The sequence below is a fragment of the Lentinus tigrinus genome (assembly GCF_003813185.1).
Source record: "Lentinus tigrinus ALCF2SS1-7 unplaced genomic scaffold L226scaffold_28, whole genome shotgun sequence".
NCBI classification, from domain to species: Eukaryota; Fungi; Basidiomycota; class Agaricomycetes; order Polyporales; family Polyporaceae; genus Lentinus; species Lentinus tigrinus.
Genome location: NW_027137937.1, coordinates 127,251 through 147,216, shown reverse-complemented (window position 1 = coordinate 147,216; position 19,966 = coordinate 127,251). Strand labels below are relative to the sequence as shown.

At 55.1% G+C, this 19,966-nt stretch overlaps 8 protein-coding genes across 8 annotated transcripts; 6 read left to right on the top strand and 2 right to left on the bottom strand.

Annotated features, from left to right (window-relative positions):
• Positions 1–446: 446 nt before the first annotated feature.
• Positions 447–1,575, top strand: L226DRAFT_525210 (uncharacterized protein; the record flags this gene model as incomplete). Its single annotated transcript, XM_067678953.1, has 4 exons — positions 447–594; positions 676–1,143; positions 1,202–1,291; positions 1,355–1,575. The coding sequence occupies 4 exons, from the start codon at positions 447–449 to the stop codon at positions 1,573–1,575; spliced, it is 927 nt and encodes a 308-aa protein (XP_067532162.1).
• An 899-nt stretch (positions 1,576–2,474) lies between these two features.
• On the top strand, positions 2,475–3,733 carry L226DRAFT_573787 (uncharacterized protein; the record flags this gene model as incomplete). The annotated part of the gene is made up of 3 exons (XM_067684920.1): positions 2,475–2,625; positions 2,693–3,163; positions 3,231–3,733. 3 exons carry the CDS (start codon positions 2,475–2,477, stop codon positions 3,731–3,733), a joined length of 1,125 nt encoding a protein of 374 aa, XP_067532161.1.
• Positions 3,734–4,177: 444 nt separating this feature from the next.
• Positions 4,178–6,035, top strand: L226DRAFT_170807 (uncharacterized protein). Its single transcript, XM_067672623.1, has 6 exons — positions 4,178–4,419; positions 4,490–4,632; positions 4,684–5,142; positions 5,200–5,283; positions 5,342–5,944; positions 6,017–6,035. Exons 1-5 carry the CDS (start codon positions 4,349–4,351, stop codon positions 5,668–5,670), a joined length of 1,086 nt encoding a protein of 361 aa, XP_067532160.1. The 5' UTR covers positions 4,178–4,348; the 3' UTR covers positions 5,671–5,944; positions 6,017–6,035.
• A 293-nt stretch (positions 6,036–6,328) lies between these two features.
• Positions 6,329–7,277, top strand: L226DRAFT_573785 (uncharacterized protein; the record flags this gene model as incomplete). Its single annotated transcript, XM_067684919.1, has 4 exons — positions 6,329–6,464; positions 6,523–7,044; positions 7,116–7,192; positions 7,245–7,277. 4 exons carry the CDS (start codon positions 6,329–6,331, stop codon positions 7,275–7,277), a joined length of 768 nt encoding a protein of 255 aa, XP_067532159.1.
• On the top strand, positions 7,242–7,612 carry L226DRAFT_170772 (uncharacterized protein). The gene has a single exon (XM_067672622.1). It carries the CDS (start codon positions 7,292–7,294, stop codon positions 7,532–7,534), a length of 243 nt encoding a protein of 80 aa, XP_067532158.1. The 5' UTR covers positions 7,242–7,291; the 3' UTR covers positions 7,535–7,612.
• Positions 7,613–7,691: 79 nt separating this feature from the next.
• On the bottom strand, positions 7,692–9,316 carry L226DRAFT_468312 (MFS general substrate transporter; the record flags this gene model as incomplete). The annotated part of the gene is made up of 6 exons (XM_067676131.1): positions 7,692–7,851; positions 7,908–8,274; positions 8,331–8,561; positions 8,618–8,706; positions 8,776–8,939; positions 8,990–9,316. The coding sequence occupies 6 exons, from the start codon at positions 9,314–9,316 to the stop codon at positions 7,692–7,694; spliced, it is 1,338 nt and encodes a 445-aa protein (XP_067532157.1).
• Positions 9,317–10,119: 803 nt separating this feature from the next.
• Positions 10,120–14,488, bottom strand: L226DRAFT_170834 (uncharacterized protein). The gene is made up of 19 exons (XM_067672624.1): positions 14,099–14,488; positions 13,954–14,046; positions 13,881–13,894; positions 13,714–13,824; positions 13,648–13,655; positions 13,420–13,588; positions 13,345–13,356; positions 13,207–13,294; positions 13,078–13,147; positions 12,900–13,023; positions 12,648–12,828; positions 12,355–12,597; positions 11,441–12,300; positions 11,361–11,376; positions 11,225–11,310; positions 10,911–11,169; positions 10,581–10,854; positions 10,447–10,517; positions 10,120–10,393 (listed from the first exon to the last, which is right to left on the bottom strand). Exons 1-19 carry the CDS (start codon positions 14,287–14,289, stop codon positions 10,258–10,260), a joined length of 3,006 nt encoding a protein of 1,001 aa, XP_067532156.1. The 5' UTR covers positions 14,290–14,488; the 3' UTR covers positions 10,120–10,257.
• A 1,225-nt stretch (positions 14,489–15,713) lies between these two features.
• On the top strand, positions 15,714–19,853 carry L226DRAFT_537854 (uncharacterized protein; the record flags this gene model as incomplete). Its single annotated transcript, XM_067681389.1, has 19 exons — positions 15,714–15,888; positions 15,949–16,041; positions 16,095–16,108; positions 16,162–16,280; positions 16,336–16,504; positions 16,561–16,572; positions 16,623–16,713; positions 16,768–16,837; positions 16,899–17,022; positions 17,083–17,218; positions 17,281–17,325; positions 17,383–17,634; positions 17,695–18,560; positions 18,619–18,634; positions 18,686–18,771; positions 18,834–19,007; positions 19,061–19,157; positions 19,212–19,553; positions 19,610–19,853. Coding segments are annotated over 19 exons (3,014 nt in total), but the record flags the coding sequence as incomplete, so codon positions are not given.
• Positions 19,854–19,966: the final 113 nt, after the last annotated feature.

Here is a 19,966-nt window from a genome sequence, read left to right as displayed (position 1 = left end):
TCTGTGGTGGTTTGGCTGACGCGGTCTGATTATATGTCGCCCAGTCGCTGGAAGTGTAGGATTAAGACAGATTCCTGACTGGTCAACGTGGAGCGAACCCTCGGTACGTGCTGAGATCTGTCGACACTGCCAACTACTGACATGCGCATTCCTTAGTGACGATTCGGTCATACATGGATCTGGTCGTCCTTCATTTTCCGCCCTGCAAAGTGACAGCTTGCGGTCTCCGAGGGCACTGTTAGCGTCTGACGCATTGACAAGGGAAACGTCTAGTACGGCTATGACCTGTGCTGATAACACCGCCACGGACAACTTCTCGTCGCTCGAAGCATGCGGTCGACGTGTAGTCGAGAGTCGCCACGCTGCCGTGACATGAGACGACTAAGCATGTAGAGTCTCTCGCCTCCCAGCTCGGTTTCGTTCAGCGCGACCAAGATCCACCCTCCATGTCCAATATTGAAGTCCTCGTGGACGACAGCAACCCGCTCGTCATCAAGACTTGCGACTGGCTCCCGTGCTTCGTCGATGTCGACGGGGTGTCGAATAACGTCTCTTGCGCACAGTCTCCGGGCTCTGTGTCGCTCACATACAATTGTACGTCGGCCGTATATCATTGTGCCATCCATGCAGACCCCGGCATAATTGAACCCCAGTGTCTGATCGCACCGTGCACAGTCTCTTCGGTCCACGTCTGGGCCTACTACGTGTCTGGTCATGCTGTTCCCCAATTAGCGTGCACCGTTGACGGACGAGCGATGCAGGTGTTAGACCCGCCCGAGACGTCAGGAAGTCCTGAGCTTTACTGGCAGTGGCATGTCTGCCAGGCGCGAGGCCTCCCCTTGGGCAATCATACCGTGGAAGTCACGGTTATAAGTGCGACGCCGACAAAGGACTTCTGCTTCAACAAGTTTGACGTTGTCACGTCGCAAGTATCTCCGTTCCTCCAAGACTCAGGCGGGAACTCGACTTCGACAATATTGACGACCTCTTCCATCTCTCCTCCGGTCGTAGGCATGCCGATGGTGGGCTTTGCAATCGGAGGGATCGTGTTGACCCTCCTCATCTGCGGAGCGTCGTTCTATTGGTACGGGTGCAGGAGGCAGCACCGATACGCGCCTATGTCTCAGGGAGACGACGATGACGGTACGTTTCTTCCCCTGGTTGTCACAGAATTCTCGCATTCGAGCCGCTCGTACCCCAGACTTCGAAGGCAGCAGCATGCATTCCCGACGACTAAGCCCCTTGGCGTCGTTTTCATTCCGCCCATGGGACCTCAAGAAACAGAATAAAGGTGTGCAGTCCTTGCAGGCGTTTGATGTAGTTCATGCCCTGATTGTGACCGTCGGCACCATAGGAACTGTGTCGTTGGAGTCTGGGCCTCCAGTGTCCATCAGGGAGCGTCTGCTCGAGAGGTCCCACTGGCATGGCGGACATCCTGCCAGTGATGCCGATGAAGCTTCAGGATCGGACGATGCGCCGGCGAACAGTGTATATTCTGTCCAGGAAGACGGGCAGATTGACACACTCGCGTCGTGCTGGCATGAAGAAGCTGAGAGCGTGCAGACTCCTCGTTGATCCCTTCTCAACCCACCGCACCTCATTCTGTCGAGACTTCTGACTCGGCCCATAGACTCTTGCTTCCAGTGTACAGTATATGGATCTCGGCTTGCTGACATACGATACTTGTTACACGCTATACTTACCCTGGGAACCAATCGAGCGGCTCAACATCGAAGTCTCTAGCTCGGAACCTACTTTATCTTCAATTAATATCGCAGTAGTGACGACAGCTGACGACTTCAGTTCAAGTTGAAGACAGCCAGACTCAGCCACATCCGACGATGCAAGGTCCGATTGATGGCGCATGCTCCAGAAATAGACTCCGACCAGTTGAGTTCAAAGTCCGAAGCCTTAGTCATTGATGCTGAGACTAAGCCTGCTGTTGCACTTGTTCTCGGTCACACTCTTCGACGCTGCCCACACCGGCGATACGTCGCACTCAGCATCTCTTGCATGAACCATAGTTCGTGTCCTAGATCTGGGCCTATTCCGAGTCGGATCAAAGTTAGCCAATGATAGACACCCGTACCAGCGTCGGCAACCTTCCATCTGCCTTGCCATTAATATCGTGACTGATCAGGCTGCGCCAGGTGAGTGCCTACAGCTGTATTTATACGCGGTACGAGAGACAGCGTCGATGTGGAGTTTGTACAGCTTTCACAGCATATGTGCTGCGATCTGCACGGGCGCTGCTTGCGTGTGGAAGTGCTTACGCAGAAGTAGTTAGGTTCTTCATGACCGCCCAAGAAGCTCGCTCACCCTCTGACTCTGTACGGCGGCTAAAACAGTGTATCGCCACATCAGCAGCTCGCGAGTCAATGCCGCCAGGTCAGAGTTCTCCGGCGCGCGGTGCCTGGACATAAGACTGTGCATTGAGGTCCCTCCGAAGCGCACCCTCCTGCTCTCGCACCACCATGGCTGATACCGAGGTCGTCCTGCGCAATGACAACCCGCTCGTGAACTATACCTCCGGAACCTGGGTCCCCTCTAGCATCACTGTCGACGGGGGTTCCAGCGACGTCAAGTGCGCGGAGTCTCCAGGATCGGTATCGGTCACCTACAATTGTACGTCCATTATAACTATTTCATCCGCTGTACAGGCATATGTTGAGGTTAGCTGCCTATCACTCAGTCCACTCCGTCGCCGTATGGGCATACTATTCTCCTGGGAGCGACGTACCGCAATTGACTTGCACCATCGACGGCCGGTCGGTGCAAGTCCTTGATCCCCCCGATACCTCCGAAAATCCCAACGTCTGGTGGTCGTGGTATGTCTGTCAAGGGCAAGGCCTCGCCTCGCAAAACCATACCGTGGAGCTCGCTGTCACAGAGGCAACGCAAGAGATGGTGTTCTGCCTTGACACGTTCGACGTCAAGACGTCACAATTGTCTCAGTTGATCCAAGAGTCAACAACGACAACGACCTCGCCCAGTTCTTCCGCTAGTGCAGGTGCGGCGGCGAAGGCGAAGACCCCCGTCGGCGCAATAGTAGGGTTCACGATTGGAGGGATCGCGTTGACCCTCGGCATTTGTGGAGCGCTGTTCTTTTGGTACAGGAGGAGGAAGCAGCACCAGTACGCGCGTATGTCTGGGGATGATGGCGGTACGTCTTCTCTCCCACTGGTCATCCCGTCGTTCCCCGCATTCAAGCCGCTTCCTCGTCGCTCCAGACTTCGACCGAAGCAGCATGCACTCTCGCAGGCAAAACACCCTGCTGTCCTTCTCGTTCCGCCCATGGGGCCGCAAGAAACAGAGGAAAGGTGCGCAGTTCTTCCCAGCGCCTTTTGTGGTCCATCATGCCGCAGCTGTGACGCTCGGTTTCACAGAGCCGGAGTGGGTCGAGGCGCGGCATCCGGTCGTACTTGCGCCACCCTTGCTGGAGAAAACTTTGCACGCACAACGTGAGGACGACACTGAGTCGAGGCGAGACTTTGCGCGAGCGGACAGCTACGACTTCGTGCCCGAAGAACGAACTGTCAGCCTGCAAGATCTCGGGTTCCCTGGTCCACTTGGATCGGATCACTCGGAGGAATCTCATGGGAATGAGGACCCCGTCGTGCCTGCTCATGCTGCGCTGAGTTCTCCACCTATCACACCTCAGTCTGTCGAGACTTCAGACCCGGCCTCCCTACGACACTTTACCTCTTCTCCTATCGATTCTGGCCCGAAGTAACCCTCAGGACCCTTCTTTCTGTATACTGGCTTGGCGCACGCTGTACTGTCATCCGCGGACTTTGCGAATGACCTAACATCGGACTTTATCTTGTACCTGCCGGGCTGTGTGACCATCCCAGGACAGTCCTGCTTTGACTTAGCTTTCCGGGTGCGCTATATAAGTACTAGCACTTTGTCAGCTAATCAGTCGAGAATCTTTGTGGACTCTCACAGCCTAGGACACGACCACAAGGAGCGTATCCGACATCGCAACTGCCGCATGCTTCGCGGCTCCTTCGGTTCGGCAGAATCGTAAGTGAGTGGCTATCCCCATTAGCTGAAGCTGTGGAAAGTTTAAAGTTGTTCCTGCGTTGATGATCTGTTTCATGGCGTTCGCGTCTTTGACAGATTGTCAGCGGTTCACTGTTGCTAAGGGCGATCCGCATAATCCCCGTTGAGCGAGCATATATAGTGGTCGAATAATATCGGACGCATAATGAAGATCATATTCCCACAGGCAAGCCGCTTCAAAGGGCGTGTGTACGTATGACGGGTGCAATGAGATTACGGGATCGTGCTTCTATCTGTCAAGCGCAAGTCTCGTTGTTATTCACCGCCATCATGACATGGGATCATGTTGGAGACTGGTTCCAAGGATAGCCCCACTGCGGCGGCATGCATGTGCCTTGTCGTCGCGACACTCCTGTGAGTATGTATAAATCACTCGTATCGTCTGAAGTGCTCATCCCTTTCCACCGCTCACCATGGCCGACAGCGCCTGGATCGTCCTGAGCAACCGCGCCAGTGCTGTTCAATATAGCCAGGACAACTGGCACCAGAGTGAAGCTACGACCTATGGAATGACCACCGGTGAGACCTGCGCGGAGTCCCCAGGAACGGCGTCCATCAACTACGACTGTGCGTCAGTCCTCGCCTGCAGAGCCCCTGGGTTTACTAACCTGTTGTCAGTCTGGAGTGTTGACGTCTGGGCCTTCTACTGGCCCGCCACCGACATCGCGCAAGTTACATGCACCTTGGACGGCGACCCTCTCGAAGTCAGACGGCCGCCAAATACGACGAGCAACCCGCACACCGTGTGGCATTGGTTGGTCTGCGGCGCTGCCAACCTGGCATGGAAGAACCACACGGTCGAGATCTCGGTGACGGACGCTAGTCAGACGAAGCCGTTCTGCCTGGACCGCTTCGACATCGTCACGAGCCACTCTTCCCAGGCGGTGAAAGGCGGTCTCACCTCTTCGTCCACGCCGGGAGCGAACACAATGGAGAAGAAAGCCTCAGTTGGGGCTATCGTCGGCGGGACGATTGGCGGGATCTTGTTGCTCCTGTTGATATGCGGGTCTATTTTTCTCTGGTGGAGGCATCGGAAGGAGCAGCATCGGTACATACGGACATTCGACGGTGACCACGGTGCGTACTCGTCGAGTGTCTCTGCAATCAATGATACCTTATGCGTTGTGAGGTTAGACTTCGACAGGAGGAGTACCCGCGAAAACACAATACAGTCGTTCTTCCGTCGCACCCTCGGGTTGGATAAACCACGACGACGAGGTACGCAGCTCGTCCTTGCTCCGATCTTATCATTCCTGCTCATTGTCCGATTACCCAGCTGCATCCTGGGTGGAGCCCGTACGGCCTGCGGTTCACCAAGTGTCCCTCCTCCCTGGTCGTTTACACCCCATCCCCTCTCTCCATCACGGCGTGCATCCAGAGGACCTCCATCACACCAGGAGTCTTCCTCCTGAAACCGACGAGAAGTCAACCAGTCAGGACCTTGAGCTCATGAATCCGCTCCCATCGGAGAAAGGCGAGCGTGGGAGTCTCATTTCACCGCGACTGCCGAGGTCAGAGTCGCCGCAGCCTCTCCAGGTTCCTGATGCCACGTCTCCACACCCAACTAGTACCTCCCCTACTTTCTCAGTACCAAGTCTTCGTTGATGCATACCTACTCGCATTGCATCCGTACCGCTGCGCATGATCTTCTGCTATTTTGGTTCAGTTGCAGCTCGATCATCTGGAGTGTCATGGATTACTTTGTAGAGAGATGACGCAGCAACTTCACTAGAGCAACGGGACTTAAGTTCTGACTATGTGCGATGTGGACCAGTGCGAGCACGATTGCAGTAATGCCATGGACAATCGTCAGCACTATGATCAAATTCAGGACGCCATCAAGGAGCTCTACATCCGACGTGACACTAGGAGACGATCGGTGAGTCGCTGCGCTATTGTGTTGGGTTCGAATTCGGCTGATGAGCAGCAACTGACATTTTCTCTGTGCCAGCCACTTCAGATCTATATGGACAGCCTTGGCAAGTACTACCGCACGCCTAGACGCTGCATGCTCAGTGCGATCGGAGATCAGAATATAGGAGCTCTATTGGGATCTATCGTAATTCTGTTCAGGCCCATTCTCCGTCGCCATGCCTCCGCGCAGGTTGCGAAGACGGTTACGGGTTAGTGGCTGGCCATCACCGCATCGCCTCCGGATCGGTACATGTGCACGTCCTAACGGACTATGTATATGAGTATGTAGTGTCCCGCTTGGTTCGGACTCTTGACCCCTTGTCATCCCCGCCCATCCACTACTCGCGCCATGTCTTCCTCCGAGTCGTGGGTGGTATTCATCAGCAACGACAAAGCCCTCAACTACAGCGCTCTCGACTGGATGCCATATGGAAACAATTATTGTACTCAAACCCCTGGGGCTTCCGTATCTTTGACATACGAATGTGGGCCCACCATATCACTCATAGCAAATAGGGCACTAACGTTGTCCGCACGGTCCAGATGACATCGCATACGTATGGGGGTCGTATCACCCCGCGAACAAGCTTCCTGCCGTATCGGCCACGCAGGACGGCCAGGCTGCACGGATCCTCCCACCGAACCCCATCCCAAACAACACGAATCCAAACTCCTCCCTCCAATGGCTAGTTGTTTTCACCCAGGACGGCCTCAAGAATCATACGCTGGAGATCGTTGCTGACGGTGCGAGTGCGGCGACTCCCTTCTGTCTGTGGAGGATAGACGTCACGGCTCCGGTGCGTCAGCAGTCCAATTTTGCAGAAGCCAGTCCGGTCGGCTCGAACGCGACAACGAGCAGCAGTTCTACGTTGAGCGCTACTAGCACTGTCCCTTCATCCACCTCCCCACCGTCGCACGCGTCTTCACGTGGACCATCTACTGGAGCTCTAGTCGGAGGCGTCATCGGCGCTGTCTCCCTGACTCTTCTGATATGCGGAACGTTGTTCTTCTGGTATCGCCGTCAGCACAAGCACCGGTATGCTCCCACAGACTTGGACGACGATGGTACGTAGTCCATACGTATGGTCACGAGACAGACACGGACATGTTCTACCATCAGATTCGGGACGTAGCAGTCCTACAAGTGTACGCAAGAGCGCTCCTCTGCGGCCTTTCTTCCTTCCTCGAGTCTTCCCACAACGCAAGCCGACCGGTATGTCGTTTTCTCACCCTTCCTTGACTTCGTCTCACTCATCTCATCGCAGAACCAGGGTGGCTCGAAACTCGCCCGCCAGTAACATTGATACCGCACATGCGCCGCCTCTCATCACCAGACATCCCGCATCCTGCATCCCCTCCCTCTCGTTCTAGCACGGAGAATTCACCAAGACCAATATCCGAACGTACTGTTCGCTTGAGTGAGCTTGGACTGGCCGTATCCTGCGACGCACGAGACGAGGCTCCACGGCGACATCCAACGACTAGCGAGGAAATCCAGTCTCCGGAGTCCCTTCACGCCGGTTCTCCAGTGCACTCTCAGTCTACGACTTCTTGAAGGGGGTAGTCCAAGGCCATGGACATTTATAACGATGTGCAGAGGTTCAGGCTGGCGACCCTCCTTCCGTAGAGGAGACCGTTGTCGCTGACAGCTTCATGGGATAGTCCGGACCGTCTATAATGTATTTTGACAATTAGGTATAATATAACATGTATCATACACGCGCAAGTATGTTCGGTTTGACTCGCAACTTCGCCCAGAGAATCATGGCCGACCCGAGGATGTGCAGTATCCCGCACAGAAGTATCATGCCTTCGTATCTCCCGTGGCCAAGGTCAAGCACAGCGCCAGCAGCTGGCCCGCCAGCTAGAACACTGTCTGAGCAGTCAGTACTCGACGTTTCAGGACTCTGCGAGGGAGAAGTACGCACGCGAACGAGTCGATACTGTACAAGACGCCTATCCTCGTCCCCACCTCCTCGATGTCGGAGATCTGGGTCACGCACGGGATCTGCATGGCCAACAATGCCCCGGTAAAGCATCCATACAGAACGGCAAAGACAAAGATGACCGGGAGGGAGTCGGCGAACGTCCACAAGGCCAGGCATAGGACGCCCGCGAGGAAGGCGGATGGCGCGGTGATGTTGAAGCGGCCTACAGCGTCTGAGAGCAGCGCAGGCAGGATCCGCCCGCAGATGCCTCCGGCATTGAAGGCGGAGACGATGTAGTATGAGACGGCGGGAGACACTCCTTTAGACAACGAGTAGTTCGCGATATAGGTGGAAGGGATGAAGAGCGCTGGGAAGAGACGTGTAAGGATGGAAGAGACGAAGGCTGGAGAGGACATTGCGTACCAAAAAGGACGAGGAAACTTCCAGCGGTGAAGGTAACGAACGGTGCGTCACGGAAAGTATCCATCTTTGGCAGCAGTGGCCTCCGTTTGCTTGCAGGAGGAATCCGGCTCGTGACTGTGGCGTTACCCAAGACGCATAGTGCTAGCATGAGGAAGCCCGACAGTCTAACGCTCCAGCCGAAGCCTATGCGCACGAAAAGCTCGCGATAGATGATTGGAAACACCACACCACCTGCGTAAAAGTACTTTCAGGACGATGCAATCGCGAACTGAGTTCAACTGACACACCTAGGCCTGATCCCGCAATGGCAATCCCCACCGCAGTCGCTCGATACTTCTTGAAGTGCGTCGAAATTGACGCGAAACAAGGATAGAACCTGAAAATTGGCCTGAAAGTCAGCGCGGCAGGCAGATAGACCGAAAACGCTTCAGTGAGACGAACGCACAGCATGCCATATGCTAGGCCAGTGCATAAACCTTGCACAATGACGAATTGGTAGAAGCGTGTGCATACGCTCGTGATCATTGTGCTTAGCAGGAGTATCACTGAACCCGGTATCAAAATAACGTGTGGACCGTATACGTCGAAGATACGTCCGAGGAAAACACCCTGCAAGCTTTATCAGTCAGTCTCTCGAACATGCCAAGCAACATACTCACCGAAAAGTACAGCACCCATAGCTGTATGGACCCTATCCAGGAGATCGTCGAGGCAGAAAGATTTTGCAGTTGGTGTTCGCTGTACCAGGTCTCGAAGACGCCGAAGGCAGTCAACTGCCCACAGCAAATGAGAAAAGCGGCTGATCCAAGCACAGTGAGCCAAGCCCGCGCGCCACCGTCGGGGTAAGCGTGCTCCAGCGTCTCCGGTCCGCATTCCACAGCAGCGACGGTGGTGGCTGAAGACCTCGAGGTCGGCGTGGGACTGAAGGAGTCCTCCACGGAAGATGGTGCGGTGAGAATCGGCTTCGCCTTCTCTGGGTCTCCCATGGCTGGTGTCGAGTGGTCCAAAGGGGCGGTGATGTGAGCAGGCTCGCGCATCGCAGTTGGCGGGTATGCTGCGGCATCGCTGACTTTGACAAAGTATATAAGTGCTGAGTTTGCGGCCCTGTTGTAGGCATCACCAGAAAGGGGGGACAGGGTTCCCTTTGCTTCTGTGCACGGCATATGGCCTTCTGAGAGGACCAGCGCCCATGAACAATGTAGATTGAACCTTACATGAGCATCGTCGGCGTTTTGGCTATCCATGTATGAGTTGTACTTGCCCAGAAGTATCGTCTTGACAGGGGTAAGTCCTTTCTGCGGCTTCCTAAGACGCGCACGGCCGCCGGACCTACATCGTGCGGGTTCGGCACGTAACACGCCCCTTGAAATTCTCATGTATCGAGTAAGTAGAATTCTCTGATTCTTGTCATTGATCTGGTGTAATTCATAGTCAATGACAGGATTTGAGAGGATTATCGTCGTAAGGAATTCACTCACCATCAAACCGCAATGTTTGTCGTACATACATACGCGCGTCCCAGTCCGTTGGACAAGGTGTCCCAAAAAGTGCTCTGGAGTCCCGAGGATGTTGCTCAGCATTGATAATAGTCTGATCGTGCCACGACTCGCCACGAGGATCTGCCTGCCGGGCAGCCGCAGGTAACCTTGAATCTAAATGTGGTCGAGTGAAAATCACCTTGAGCACGAGTTCAGCTTGACACACATGCACGGACTAATAATCACGAGCAGAAGATCTGAAGCCAATATTGGATTGAAAGACCGCGCGCTCGCCGTAAGGCTGGACGCCGCATGCTATCAGTACAACAACGCAGACAAATGACAGATTACCTCAAGATGTGTGCAAGGTACAGCGGCACATGAACAATATCGATGGTGAATGTGAGGAGCCTTCGATCCGCTGATCCCCAATCACCGCGACTGCATGCTCATGCTCGGGCAGACCACTGCGGGTTGTTGGTCGCAATAGAACCCACTCCACCTTCCAATACTGCGTCGACGGAGAGCTCCAGACTGGGAGAGATAGGGGTGTCCTCCAAAGCCCAAAGCGCCACCGCGACAGTGCTATATCCAAACCCATGAGACATGTCCCAGACGTGGTTGCAGCGTTGACTCACTTCTTTCCATTGTAGTCCAGAATGCCCGGAGGTACGGGGAACCTTGTCTGCGGGCCGACGTTTGCCACGCGCTACAACATCCATGACCACTCCTTAGCAGACTGGTTCCTGCCTCCGCCAATACCGACACGCACCTTTCCAAACATCCACCCATTCACGAAGAGCCGCGCGCGGTACGGCAGAGTATTGTTGTTCTCGAACTGGAAGCTCAGGAGCACGTCCGTGTCCTTCGGGAAGTTTAGGTCGAACGTGGTGACGAAAAAGCCCACGCCCGCGCCGCCGCTTGGAAGACCCTGCGACAGATCGCGCGCCGTCCAGTCAGACGTGTCGAACCCGGGCAAATGCCAGCCCTCGCGCTCGCCAAAGAGGCCTCCCTCGTTCATCACACCGCGAATCTTGTCTGGGAAGCTGTTCGAGTGGTCAGCTCTGCCTCGAGGTCTCTATGAGTATAGTATAGCACTCACTCAGTGTATCCGCCGACTTTGCCCTGTACCTTCCACGTGGTGATGGTCCCGCCGTTCAGCTGGAAGCCGGCGATGCCGCGCGCGGACTTCTCATTCGAGTCTTCGTCATTACCGCTGTTGTCTTGCAGGACTGTGATGACGTTGTCCTGGCCAGTAATCACAGAGCCCTCCGGGAATGTGAACAGCGCGCTGACGTGGTCGTTGCCGTTGTGCACGGTATCGATGAAGTGTTCGTTGATCCATACGGAGGCAGCGAACTCTGCAAGGTATGTCAGCGAGGTCAACACAGCGATGCGGAGTAGTTGCGAGCTCACGTGTTCCGCCGTAGATGGTTAGGTTGACCGACGTTTCAGAGCCAGTTCCATTGAAGTGTCCGCGGAAGAGGACGTTGTTCTCGCAGCTGGCGAGACAGTGAGTAAACAACAGAATAAGCCACACCAAGTCACTCACAAGCCGTAATCACATCCTGCGCATATCCTCGGTTAGCAATGTTCTGATGGAACTCAGAATCCATGAAGGCATGCACTCACCATACAATACAGGCCCGCCAGTCAGCGGCTTCACGCTCAAGTTTGTCGTCGTCTTGTTTGCCACAGTCCACGTCGAATCGTCGAATCCAGGCTGGATCTCCGGCAAGCTATCATTGAACTTCCACCCACTCAGCTGCGGCACCGTCACGTTCTTCGCCGACGCGTTCAGTGTGAGCTGCCCAGTGAGCGTCCCATGCCCCTCGCGCCGCACCGAGATCCTCGCCCCATTCCATGTCACGGCAGTCACCGCCGAGGGCGCGACGACCGTGAGCGGGACAGACGCGTTAAGGTCTCCACGGAGCGCGAGCGTGCTGCCCGAGATAGTCGCGTTGCGCACGAGGTTCGGCCCGCCGACGAGCACGGTCGTGTTCGTGCCGAACTGCCAGAAGCTCTCCAAGCCGGGGACAGTGTTCGACGTCGCGGCCTTGACCGCAGGTGCCCAGAACGTCGCGGCGGTGACAGGGTCCGCGAAGAGGATGAGCTGGGTGGTCGATTCCCAGAGTGTGATCAGGCCCTTGGAGCCGGGAGTGATGCTGACGGTGGTGATGCCGCTTCCGACTGTGGAGTTTGTGAAATGCACGCGGGAGGAGGACGCGCGCGTGCCTGTGCCGGAGAGGGTCGTTGCGAACTCATGAGACTGGTTCTCGTCGCCGAAGAGGAAGAGGACGTCTCGCGATCCGATCGTCCCAGCGAAGAAGACGGATGCAGTGGTGAACAAGACAGATCCCTTGGCACCGAAGGGGTAATCGGTAATGATCAGCTTGCTCTGACGTCCGTTAAGCGCGATGCTGCCAGTTGTCTGCGGAAGCGTCAAGGTACCCTTCGAGGTGGGAACTTGGACAGTGAAGGTCGTGCTTGCCCTGTATTGAAGACTCAGCATCAAACGCGCTACAATGAGAGTTGTTTGTGCGTACGTGGAGGTGGAGTTAGCTTGTCGTGCGATCAAAAAGTTCGTACCGGTGTCCGGGTTCTTGAGCAAGGTGAGGAACGCAGCACTGCCGTTCAGCGTCACCCCTGGAATGCCCGTGCTCGTATCTCCAATCCAATCTGTCTTGCGGAAGGAAGGCGAGGAGCGCAGGAACACCCCTTGACGTTTCAGCTCGTCGAATTTGGCGGTCAGCGCGCGAGTCTCCGCGATCGACGAGCCGTAGTCGTAGCTACGTATCACATAAGCTAGCTGCATGGCATCTTCAGCTGTGTCACTCACCTGGTGTAGACACCAGGGAATGGGAAGCCACCCCAGCTCGTACCCCCGTAGAGCATGTAGTAAGAGATGAGCTTGACGTTCGAGGCCCAGTTCTCCTTGTAGAACACGTCCTGGAAGTCCGGTCCTGTGAGCACTTCGCACGCCGCGTACCCCGGCCCTCCCCACGGATCAAACGAGCCGCCTGACGACATCCAAACAGTATCAGAAATCGTGCCTGCTGGATCGTCACAAGGTTGAAATGCGCTTGCACACCTTGGAACTCCGGCATGTACCAAGGCTCAGATGGGTTGTTCTGTACGTGATACTGATGGTAATTAGTCGTGACAGGGTTCCAGGTGCGCGGGTTCGAGCAGTCGAAGAGTTGCGGGTACGAGTCCTGGGATGCGAGTTAGCTTCCCGAAAGCGGTTCCCCCCTGACGAGAGCACTCACAAGACCGTAAATGTCGACTGCGCCAGTTCCGTTGATGAAATTCCGACCTTCGCCGGGGTCATTGTAAGTACTGCGAATGAGCAATATCAGCATGCGTCAAGTGAGCGCATTCGGACTTCAATTTCATACAGTGGGACCACCACGCCGCCGTTCCTGTACTGGGTCTCGAGCTGAGCGAAGTAGGCGCCGTGTTCCGCGGTTTGGGAGAACTCGTTATCTGAGTGACAGTTAGATTTTTCTACAGGACACCTGTCGGTATCGGCTCACCTATTTGGACAGCTGTGCGAAGTCATGGACGAGTGAGTACACTGGTGCTCTACAGCGGCCTGGGGACAGGCGTACCGAGGACGGGCCCTCCGTGCGTAACTTGATTCGGTACTACCGCGTCAATGATGCCGGCGATATATGGCTCGTACGCGGCAGTCCAGTCGGTAGCGTTCGTCCGCAGAGTCCCTGCGACTTCGCTGGTGATCCAGTGCGCAATACCACCCGCAGTGGTCTCAGCGTTGATCTTGAGAGAGGCATCTTTGATCAGTGCTGAAAGGAATCAGCGAGATGGTCAAGTCTCACATAGGGTCCTGAACAGTCGACGTGTCAGTAACTGCGGACGAGTGTCACGACAAGGAAGATGCAGACCTGGACGAAGAACAATGAAGAGACCAGCGCGCTTGGCCGCATCAAACATGGGTTGCAGAGCGCGCCAATCATTGAAGTCAACTACTCCGCGGGATGGGTTGGTAGCACCCACTACGAGTACAAGAGAGGCTCAGTTCAGTTGTACCCGAAGACAAATTAAGACGTACTATGGATGTAGATGCTGGTGTAGAAGTTAATATAAACACTTCGGGCAGGCGAAAGACAGGAGAGGCTACTTGCCTGGCTCCATTAAGACCTGCAGCAACCATCTTTTGAAAGATATCGAGCCAGAGATCGGGAACAGGAAGGCGGAATGTATGGAACTCCCCGGAGCTGGTATACCCCGGTAAGATATTGTCAACTCCGGGACGTTGAGAGGACTCACTGGAGGAACATGCGCTGATCGCGTAGGAAGAGGGTATAGTTATCCCATTGCACGACGTCGGTCAAGCCATTGGATTTGCGAGGAGGATCCGCGGCAGCAACCGTACTGGCCGCTGAGGACAAGGTAATACGGGCGGAAAGGAACAGCGGCAGGGCGCAAGATGCCCAAGAAACGTACCGAGACCACAGCATGACTGGATGCGACGACCGTGAACGAGGAAGCAGGCATCATAGGGCTCGGATATATAGCAGCAGCCAGCGAGGAGCGATGACGTTACGTACTTGGAGGCCAGAGTCCGGAACAGAAGGGAAGCGTACTCCTCTGGCGAACGGACCGCCGGCAACTGTTGCGTTCGCTGAAAGCGTCCAGAAACGCGGGAGCTTTGGTATAAACGCGGAGATAGCGCGTTCACGTGCGGCAGCGCCTGACTGCTCCCATCGGCGGCCATTATGGAACTCGCCAAAGGTCGTCTGTTGAGTCGTCTTCTTTGCAAGTTCTATGGTCCGGAGCCTGCAGAGTTCGCATGCTCTCCACACGGTCGACGAGGCCGACTGGAGTGGTACCTGGCACATGGTGGACATCGAAGAAACAGCCGTGACGGCGGCCCAGTGACGTGAGCAGTAATCGCTTTTTTTCCTGCGAAGAGAGAGGATCAAGGACCGGAACAGTCGAGCACTGGGGGGAGTAATGGCAGGACTCATGTCCATGTTCCATCACCCAGAACGACCTAGGAAGTTGGGATAGTCCATGGATGAGCAGATGAATCGTGGGGAAGTCACATACCACAGTCTTCCTCCCGCTGCACAGTGCACAGTCTCAATTCATGTGAATTTTACAACATATTTATTTCTTGTGCAAGGCTCGACGCGGAAGACGGGGAAGGCTTGGGCTTCTGGTTGGAAGAGAGCAGGGGGAGAGTGACGACGCGGTCGGGCCGCCCCGTGGTGCAGATCCCAAGTCGCTTATCTAATCTTATCTCCAAGCTGTCGGCGCCTGCAGTGAGACGATCCCTCTTCGTCCTTTTTTTTTTCGAAAGAACTTACATACTCCATTCTTCACAAACATACATCATTCCCCGTAATCTAATCGACCGCTGGATGAATATGCGTCGTCGCTCTATAAAGTGAGTTAAAATGGGGTGCAGAAGCTAGTCACAGTGAGTTCTAACTTCTGTACAGCACTCGTCTAACTGAATAGCAGACGTGCCCTCAGAGCCACGGAATTGAAGGCACATTATTGCCCCCGTATCGAATGGCACCAAGACCTCACCAGATTTTTTAGATGCTGACCTCACCTACGAACAGACCGGTTGCTGACGATCAGCTGCAACCCAATCGTGCCCGAAGTTTTTCCGCTCACGAGTATGCTTCTCTTCTGGGCGACTGATGCACGCATCACCTCTGAAACTCCACCTCAATAGATTTATGACGGTCCGCCAGTTCTGCGGCCCGTACATATTGGGACTCATGATCCGGCTTGGATTGCGAAGGTCGGTCGCCTAACGATGAGGGGAAGTCACGAACCCTCCCCATCATCACGTTCGTCGGTCAGCGGAAGTAGTATAAGAACGTTGGAGGCTGATGAAAGACGGCCTGACAGATTGCGTGAGGTTGCGAGATGCTCTTCAGTCATTCCTCGCGCTGGGCGTTCGCCGTCTTGTGGGCCGTTCCGGTGTTCCTGGGATTACTCACGCATGCTGTTGATCCTCCTCGCAAGTCAAACAATTTGACCGATGTCGTGCAATGGGACAACTATACCCTGTTTCTCCATGACCAGCGCATGTTCCTCTAGTGAGTCGCTCCTGTTCCGTCTTGAGACCCCATGCATTGAGATCGTCCGAAACAACTTAGTTCGGGAGAGTTTCACACTTTTCGACTCCCGGTGGTGGACCTATGGCTCGACATATTCCAGAAGATGGTCGCAGCCGGCCTGAATGGTGTTAGGTATGCTTCAGTATCACCTCGCCATACGAAATACTGACGCGAAGCGCAACTAGCATCTATGTACACTGCGAGTCACGGATGAACACCTGGCGGTCTCCTAGGGCTGATCTTGGTTCTTAGGGGGTCTAACTAACCCTGCACCTGGAGTACTCGACTTCAATGATTGGCGGGCTCTACAGTCTATCTACGATGCCGCGAAAGTCGCTGGAATCTTCATCGTGTTGCGACCTGGTCCGTATGTAGGTACTCGCATTCTTTCTTCGCCAGGCATAGGGTCCTGAAGCTATTTCACAGATCAATGCAGAGACTACGGCGGGCGGCCTTGCCCTCTGGTCCACCAGCCTGGTGGAAGGCGAAGTCCGACAGAACACGACAAGCTGGAACGCAGCATACAAGCCTTATGTGTCCGCCATCATCGATTCCGTGAAGCCTAACCAGGTGACTGAGGGTGGTCCCATACTCAGTACGTCACATCATGTCTAGACAGCTTCGCTTTTTCTAATATGTAACGCCCACCAGTGGTGCAAATCGGTACGTCACCTGAAACATGGGTGGAGGCAATAGCTTGACGCTGTCCCTAGACAACGAATACTCGCAGACCCCCGAACTAAATGCTGAGTACTTCGCTGACCTCGAGGATCAGTACCGGGAGAACGGTGTCGTCGTACCCTTGTGAGTTTCCTCTGAGGTCATATTCATAGCCAGTCTACTGAGGGTGATACTTAGGACGTACAACGACCCGGGAGAAAGACTCAACTTCATCAACGGTACTGGAGCTCCGGACCTCTACGGTCTAGTGAGTATCCGGGCCTTTTTATGTGAGAGAGAAACCCTATTGATATGTGAGTCTCGCGCAGGACGACTACCCGAACGAGTTCAACTGTACGAATGGTTCGTCGTGGAACCCGATCCACACCAACTATCATCAGTATCACATCGACAACGAGCCTGACCGCCCATTCTACATGCCCGAGTTCCAAGGCATGTCTCACGACCATCTACCTCCCGTCTATCGGAGTTCACCTCACGCCATTTCTATAGGAGGCTCTCATGACTACTGGGGCGGTCCTGGATACGACGCCTGCCGCGCCCGTGTCGGGCCTGATTTCGAAGACGTCTTCTACAAAAATAACTGGGCCGCCAATGTCAAGATGCACTCAGTGTACATGTTCTACGGGTCTGTGCTTTCTGTAGTCTCTGGATCGTAGCATCACTGTCCATCAACTGACTCTACTCCAGGGGCACGAACTGGGGCGGTATCAACTATCCTGGAGCATACACCAGGTCTGCCTCCTCTGGTTGAGGGTATCTTCTCTTTCTGATCCATGTCCTCCGGTGCAGTTACGACTACGGAGCGGCGATCAAAGAGACCCGTCTGTTGTGGGAGAAGTACGACGAGATGAAGCGCCAGGCGTTCTTCATCCGTAGCTCGCCCCAATTCCGCAAGACAGACTGGATCGGAGACAACAACGCCACCGGATCTGGTATTCCTGGAGTGACGCTCAACGGTCCCGAGACGTTCGCGACGTTCCTGCGCAATCCGGACTCGGGCACAGGCTTCCTCATCGCGCGACAGCTGAACTCGAGCTCGACGTAAGTTTTCACCATCGCAGAGCAACCGCTCAGATCTAGCTCGCTTACATGTATGCTCAGGGAGAGGATTAACGTCAATGTCTCCATCGAGACATTGCATGGACAGGTCAACCTCCCTCAGACCTTCGACGCGATCGAGTTGAACGGCAGGCAAAGCAAGGTGCTCATCACGGACTACTCGTTCGGCACGAACAGCTCGGTCCTATACACCACCGCGACGGTCTTCTTCGCAGGTACCGTCGGCTCGCGCGACGTCCTATACCTGACCGGAGACGCAGACCAGTCGCACGAAGCCTACCTCATTCTCTCAGACAAAGGCTCGCGCTCCAGCAACTCGCACGTACAGTATACCTCTTCCCGAGCGCTCGGGGACGCGACGATTGTTACGGTACGCGCGGGCTTCAAACCCGAACTTGTCACCCTCTGGGACTCGGACGAGCAACTTGTCTTGTTCTCCGACCCGGTGACGGCTGCTACGTTCTGGTCGCCCGCGATCCGCGCAGAGACGGGGAACACTGTCCCGGGACTTGAAACGTTTTGGCAGTTCGGCACCAACATGACCGTACTGGTGGGCGGGCCGTACCTCGTCCGCAACGCGACGATCAATGAAAGCACCCTCTCACTGTATGGGGACTTAAACGCGACCGTACCGCTCACCGTCATCGGACCCGCAACTATCAAGGCAGTGACGTGGAACGGAAAGGGTGTGACAGTTAAGAACGAGGGCCGTGGCGTCCTGACGGGCAAGCTCACGCTGAGCTCGAAGGTCAAGGAAGTCAAGGTGCCCAAGTTGACTGGGTGGAGGTTCGCGGACAGCCTGCCTGAAGTCAATGCGAACTTTGATGATTCGGGTTGGGTTGTTGCTGACCATACGACGACGAATATCTCGATCCCGATGGCGTATGGAGACGGGCGCGTCTTGTATGGTGCGTCTACTACCCATTCTCTCAAGGACGGCGAGGGGCTGATCCGTGCGATGCTCAGGTTGTGACTATGGCTTGTGAGTTCTGGGCTCCTCATGTCTGACGTTCTCACCCGACCCGGCATGTAGTTGTGAGAACAACATACTATGGCGAGGACACTTTAACGCAACTGGCGGAGAGACCGCCGCGAACCTGAGTATCAACGGCGGCACCGGTGCGCGTTGATCTCGTTTGGCTATTCCCCAAGGCAAATGAAGCTGACGCAGGGTCACGCAGGACATGCTGCATCCGTATGGATCAATGATGTGTTCATTGACACTATTGGGAGCCTGACGGCTGTGGGCGATGCAAACGCGACCTTCATTTTTCCGGAAGGCTCTGTCATTCCTGGCCAGGACAACGTCGTCACTGTCTTGCAGGATCATATGGGAAACAATGAAGGCACAGACCGTACGTGAACCGTCTACATCTCCCCGTCCCCGCACTCAAAGTAAGGTATGTAGAGAAATCTGAGCGCGGTATTCGCGGGTTCGAGCTGTACGGCGGAGTCGGAAAGTTCTCCACGTGGAGAGTGCAGGGAAAGCTTGGGGGGTACACAGGGTACGTCATCTCCAACGTGCTACCTCTGCCAGTGCTGACTCACACTCGTACCAGCTTCCCGGATAGGGTTCGGGGTATCTTGAACGAAGGCGGACTCTATGGCGAGCGTCAGGGCTGGCATCTCCCCGGCTTTGACACGTCCAACTGGACCACCCGTGCGCTCTCAGAGGGTCTCCCAAGCGGGAAAGCAGGGGTCGGTTTTTTCACGACCACATTCGAGCTTGACGTTCCGAGCGGCGTCGATGCCATGATGAGCTTCCAGTTCAACGAGGAAAACGCGCCGTACCGCGCGCTGCTATTCGTCAATGGCTGGAAGTTTGGGAAGAGGGTGGCAAACGTCGGGCCACAGACCCGCTTCCCCATCCCTCCGGGCATTCTCGACTACAACGGCAACAAGTAAGTATCCAGTCTGCGCTGTCTTAAATTATCATACGACTGATCCGATTGACCAGTACTGTCGCGATTGCGCTCTGGGTGATGCAGGACGAGGAGGTCCACCCAACGCTCCAACTGGTGATAGATGGCGCTGTTGACGGGGGAGTTGGTCCCATCTCTTCCAACAATCCAGTATGGTCTCCCAGATGATACGTTTGCGCTAGTCGTAGTGCGGTAACGACGAGTAGGAGATCTTGAATATCATGTTCTTACCCTGTTGGATTCGTTGTCTCGACTCTGTTGTATACTATGGTTCGTGCGCGCAATTTGCTTCATACATACATTTAACATTAGATGGCTGCAGTAGTAGAAAGAGGCACGTGATCGTGTTAAGTATCAGGTTAACCGGCGCGGTTACTCCGCGTCTCTTGCCT

Excerpts from the sequence above, each read along its gene's own strand:
- L226DRAFT_170834 (XM_067672624.1), bottom strand. The coding sequence starts at position 14,289 with ATGCTGTGGTCTCGGTACGTTTCTTGGGCATCTTGCGCCCTGCCGCTG. Across the intron at positions 12,829-12,899 it reads GTACATGCCGGAGTTCCAAG|GCGGCTCGTTTGATCCGTGG; the intron begins GTGTGCAAGCGC and ends GGATGTCGTCAG. Across the intron at positions 10,394-10,446 it reads CTGGACTACAATGGAAAGAA|CACTGTCGCGGTGGCGCTTT; the intron begins GTGAGTCAACGC and ends GTTTGGATATAG.
- L226DRAFT_170772 (XM_067672622.1), top strand. The coding sequence starts at position 7,292 with ATGCGCCGCCTCTCATCACCAGACATCCCGCATCCTGCATCCCCTCCC.
- L226DRAFT_170807 (XM_067672623.1), top strand. The coding sequence starts at position 4,349 with ATGTTGGAGACTGGTTCCAAGGATAGCCCCACTGCGGCGGCATGCATG. Across the intron at positions 4,633-4,683 it reads GGCGTCCATCAACTACGACT|TCTGGAGTGTTGACGTCTGG; the intron begins GTGCGTCAGTCC and ends ACCTGTTGTCAG. Across the intron at positions 5,284-5,341 it reads GGATAAACCACGACGACGAG|CTGCATCCTGGGTGGAGCCC; the intron begins GTACGCAGCTCG and ends CCGATTACCCAG.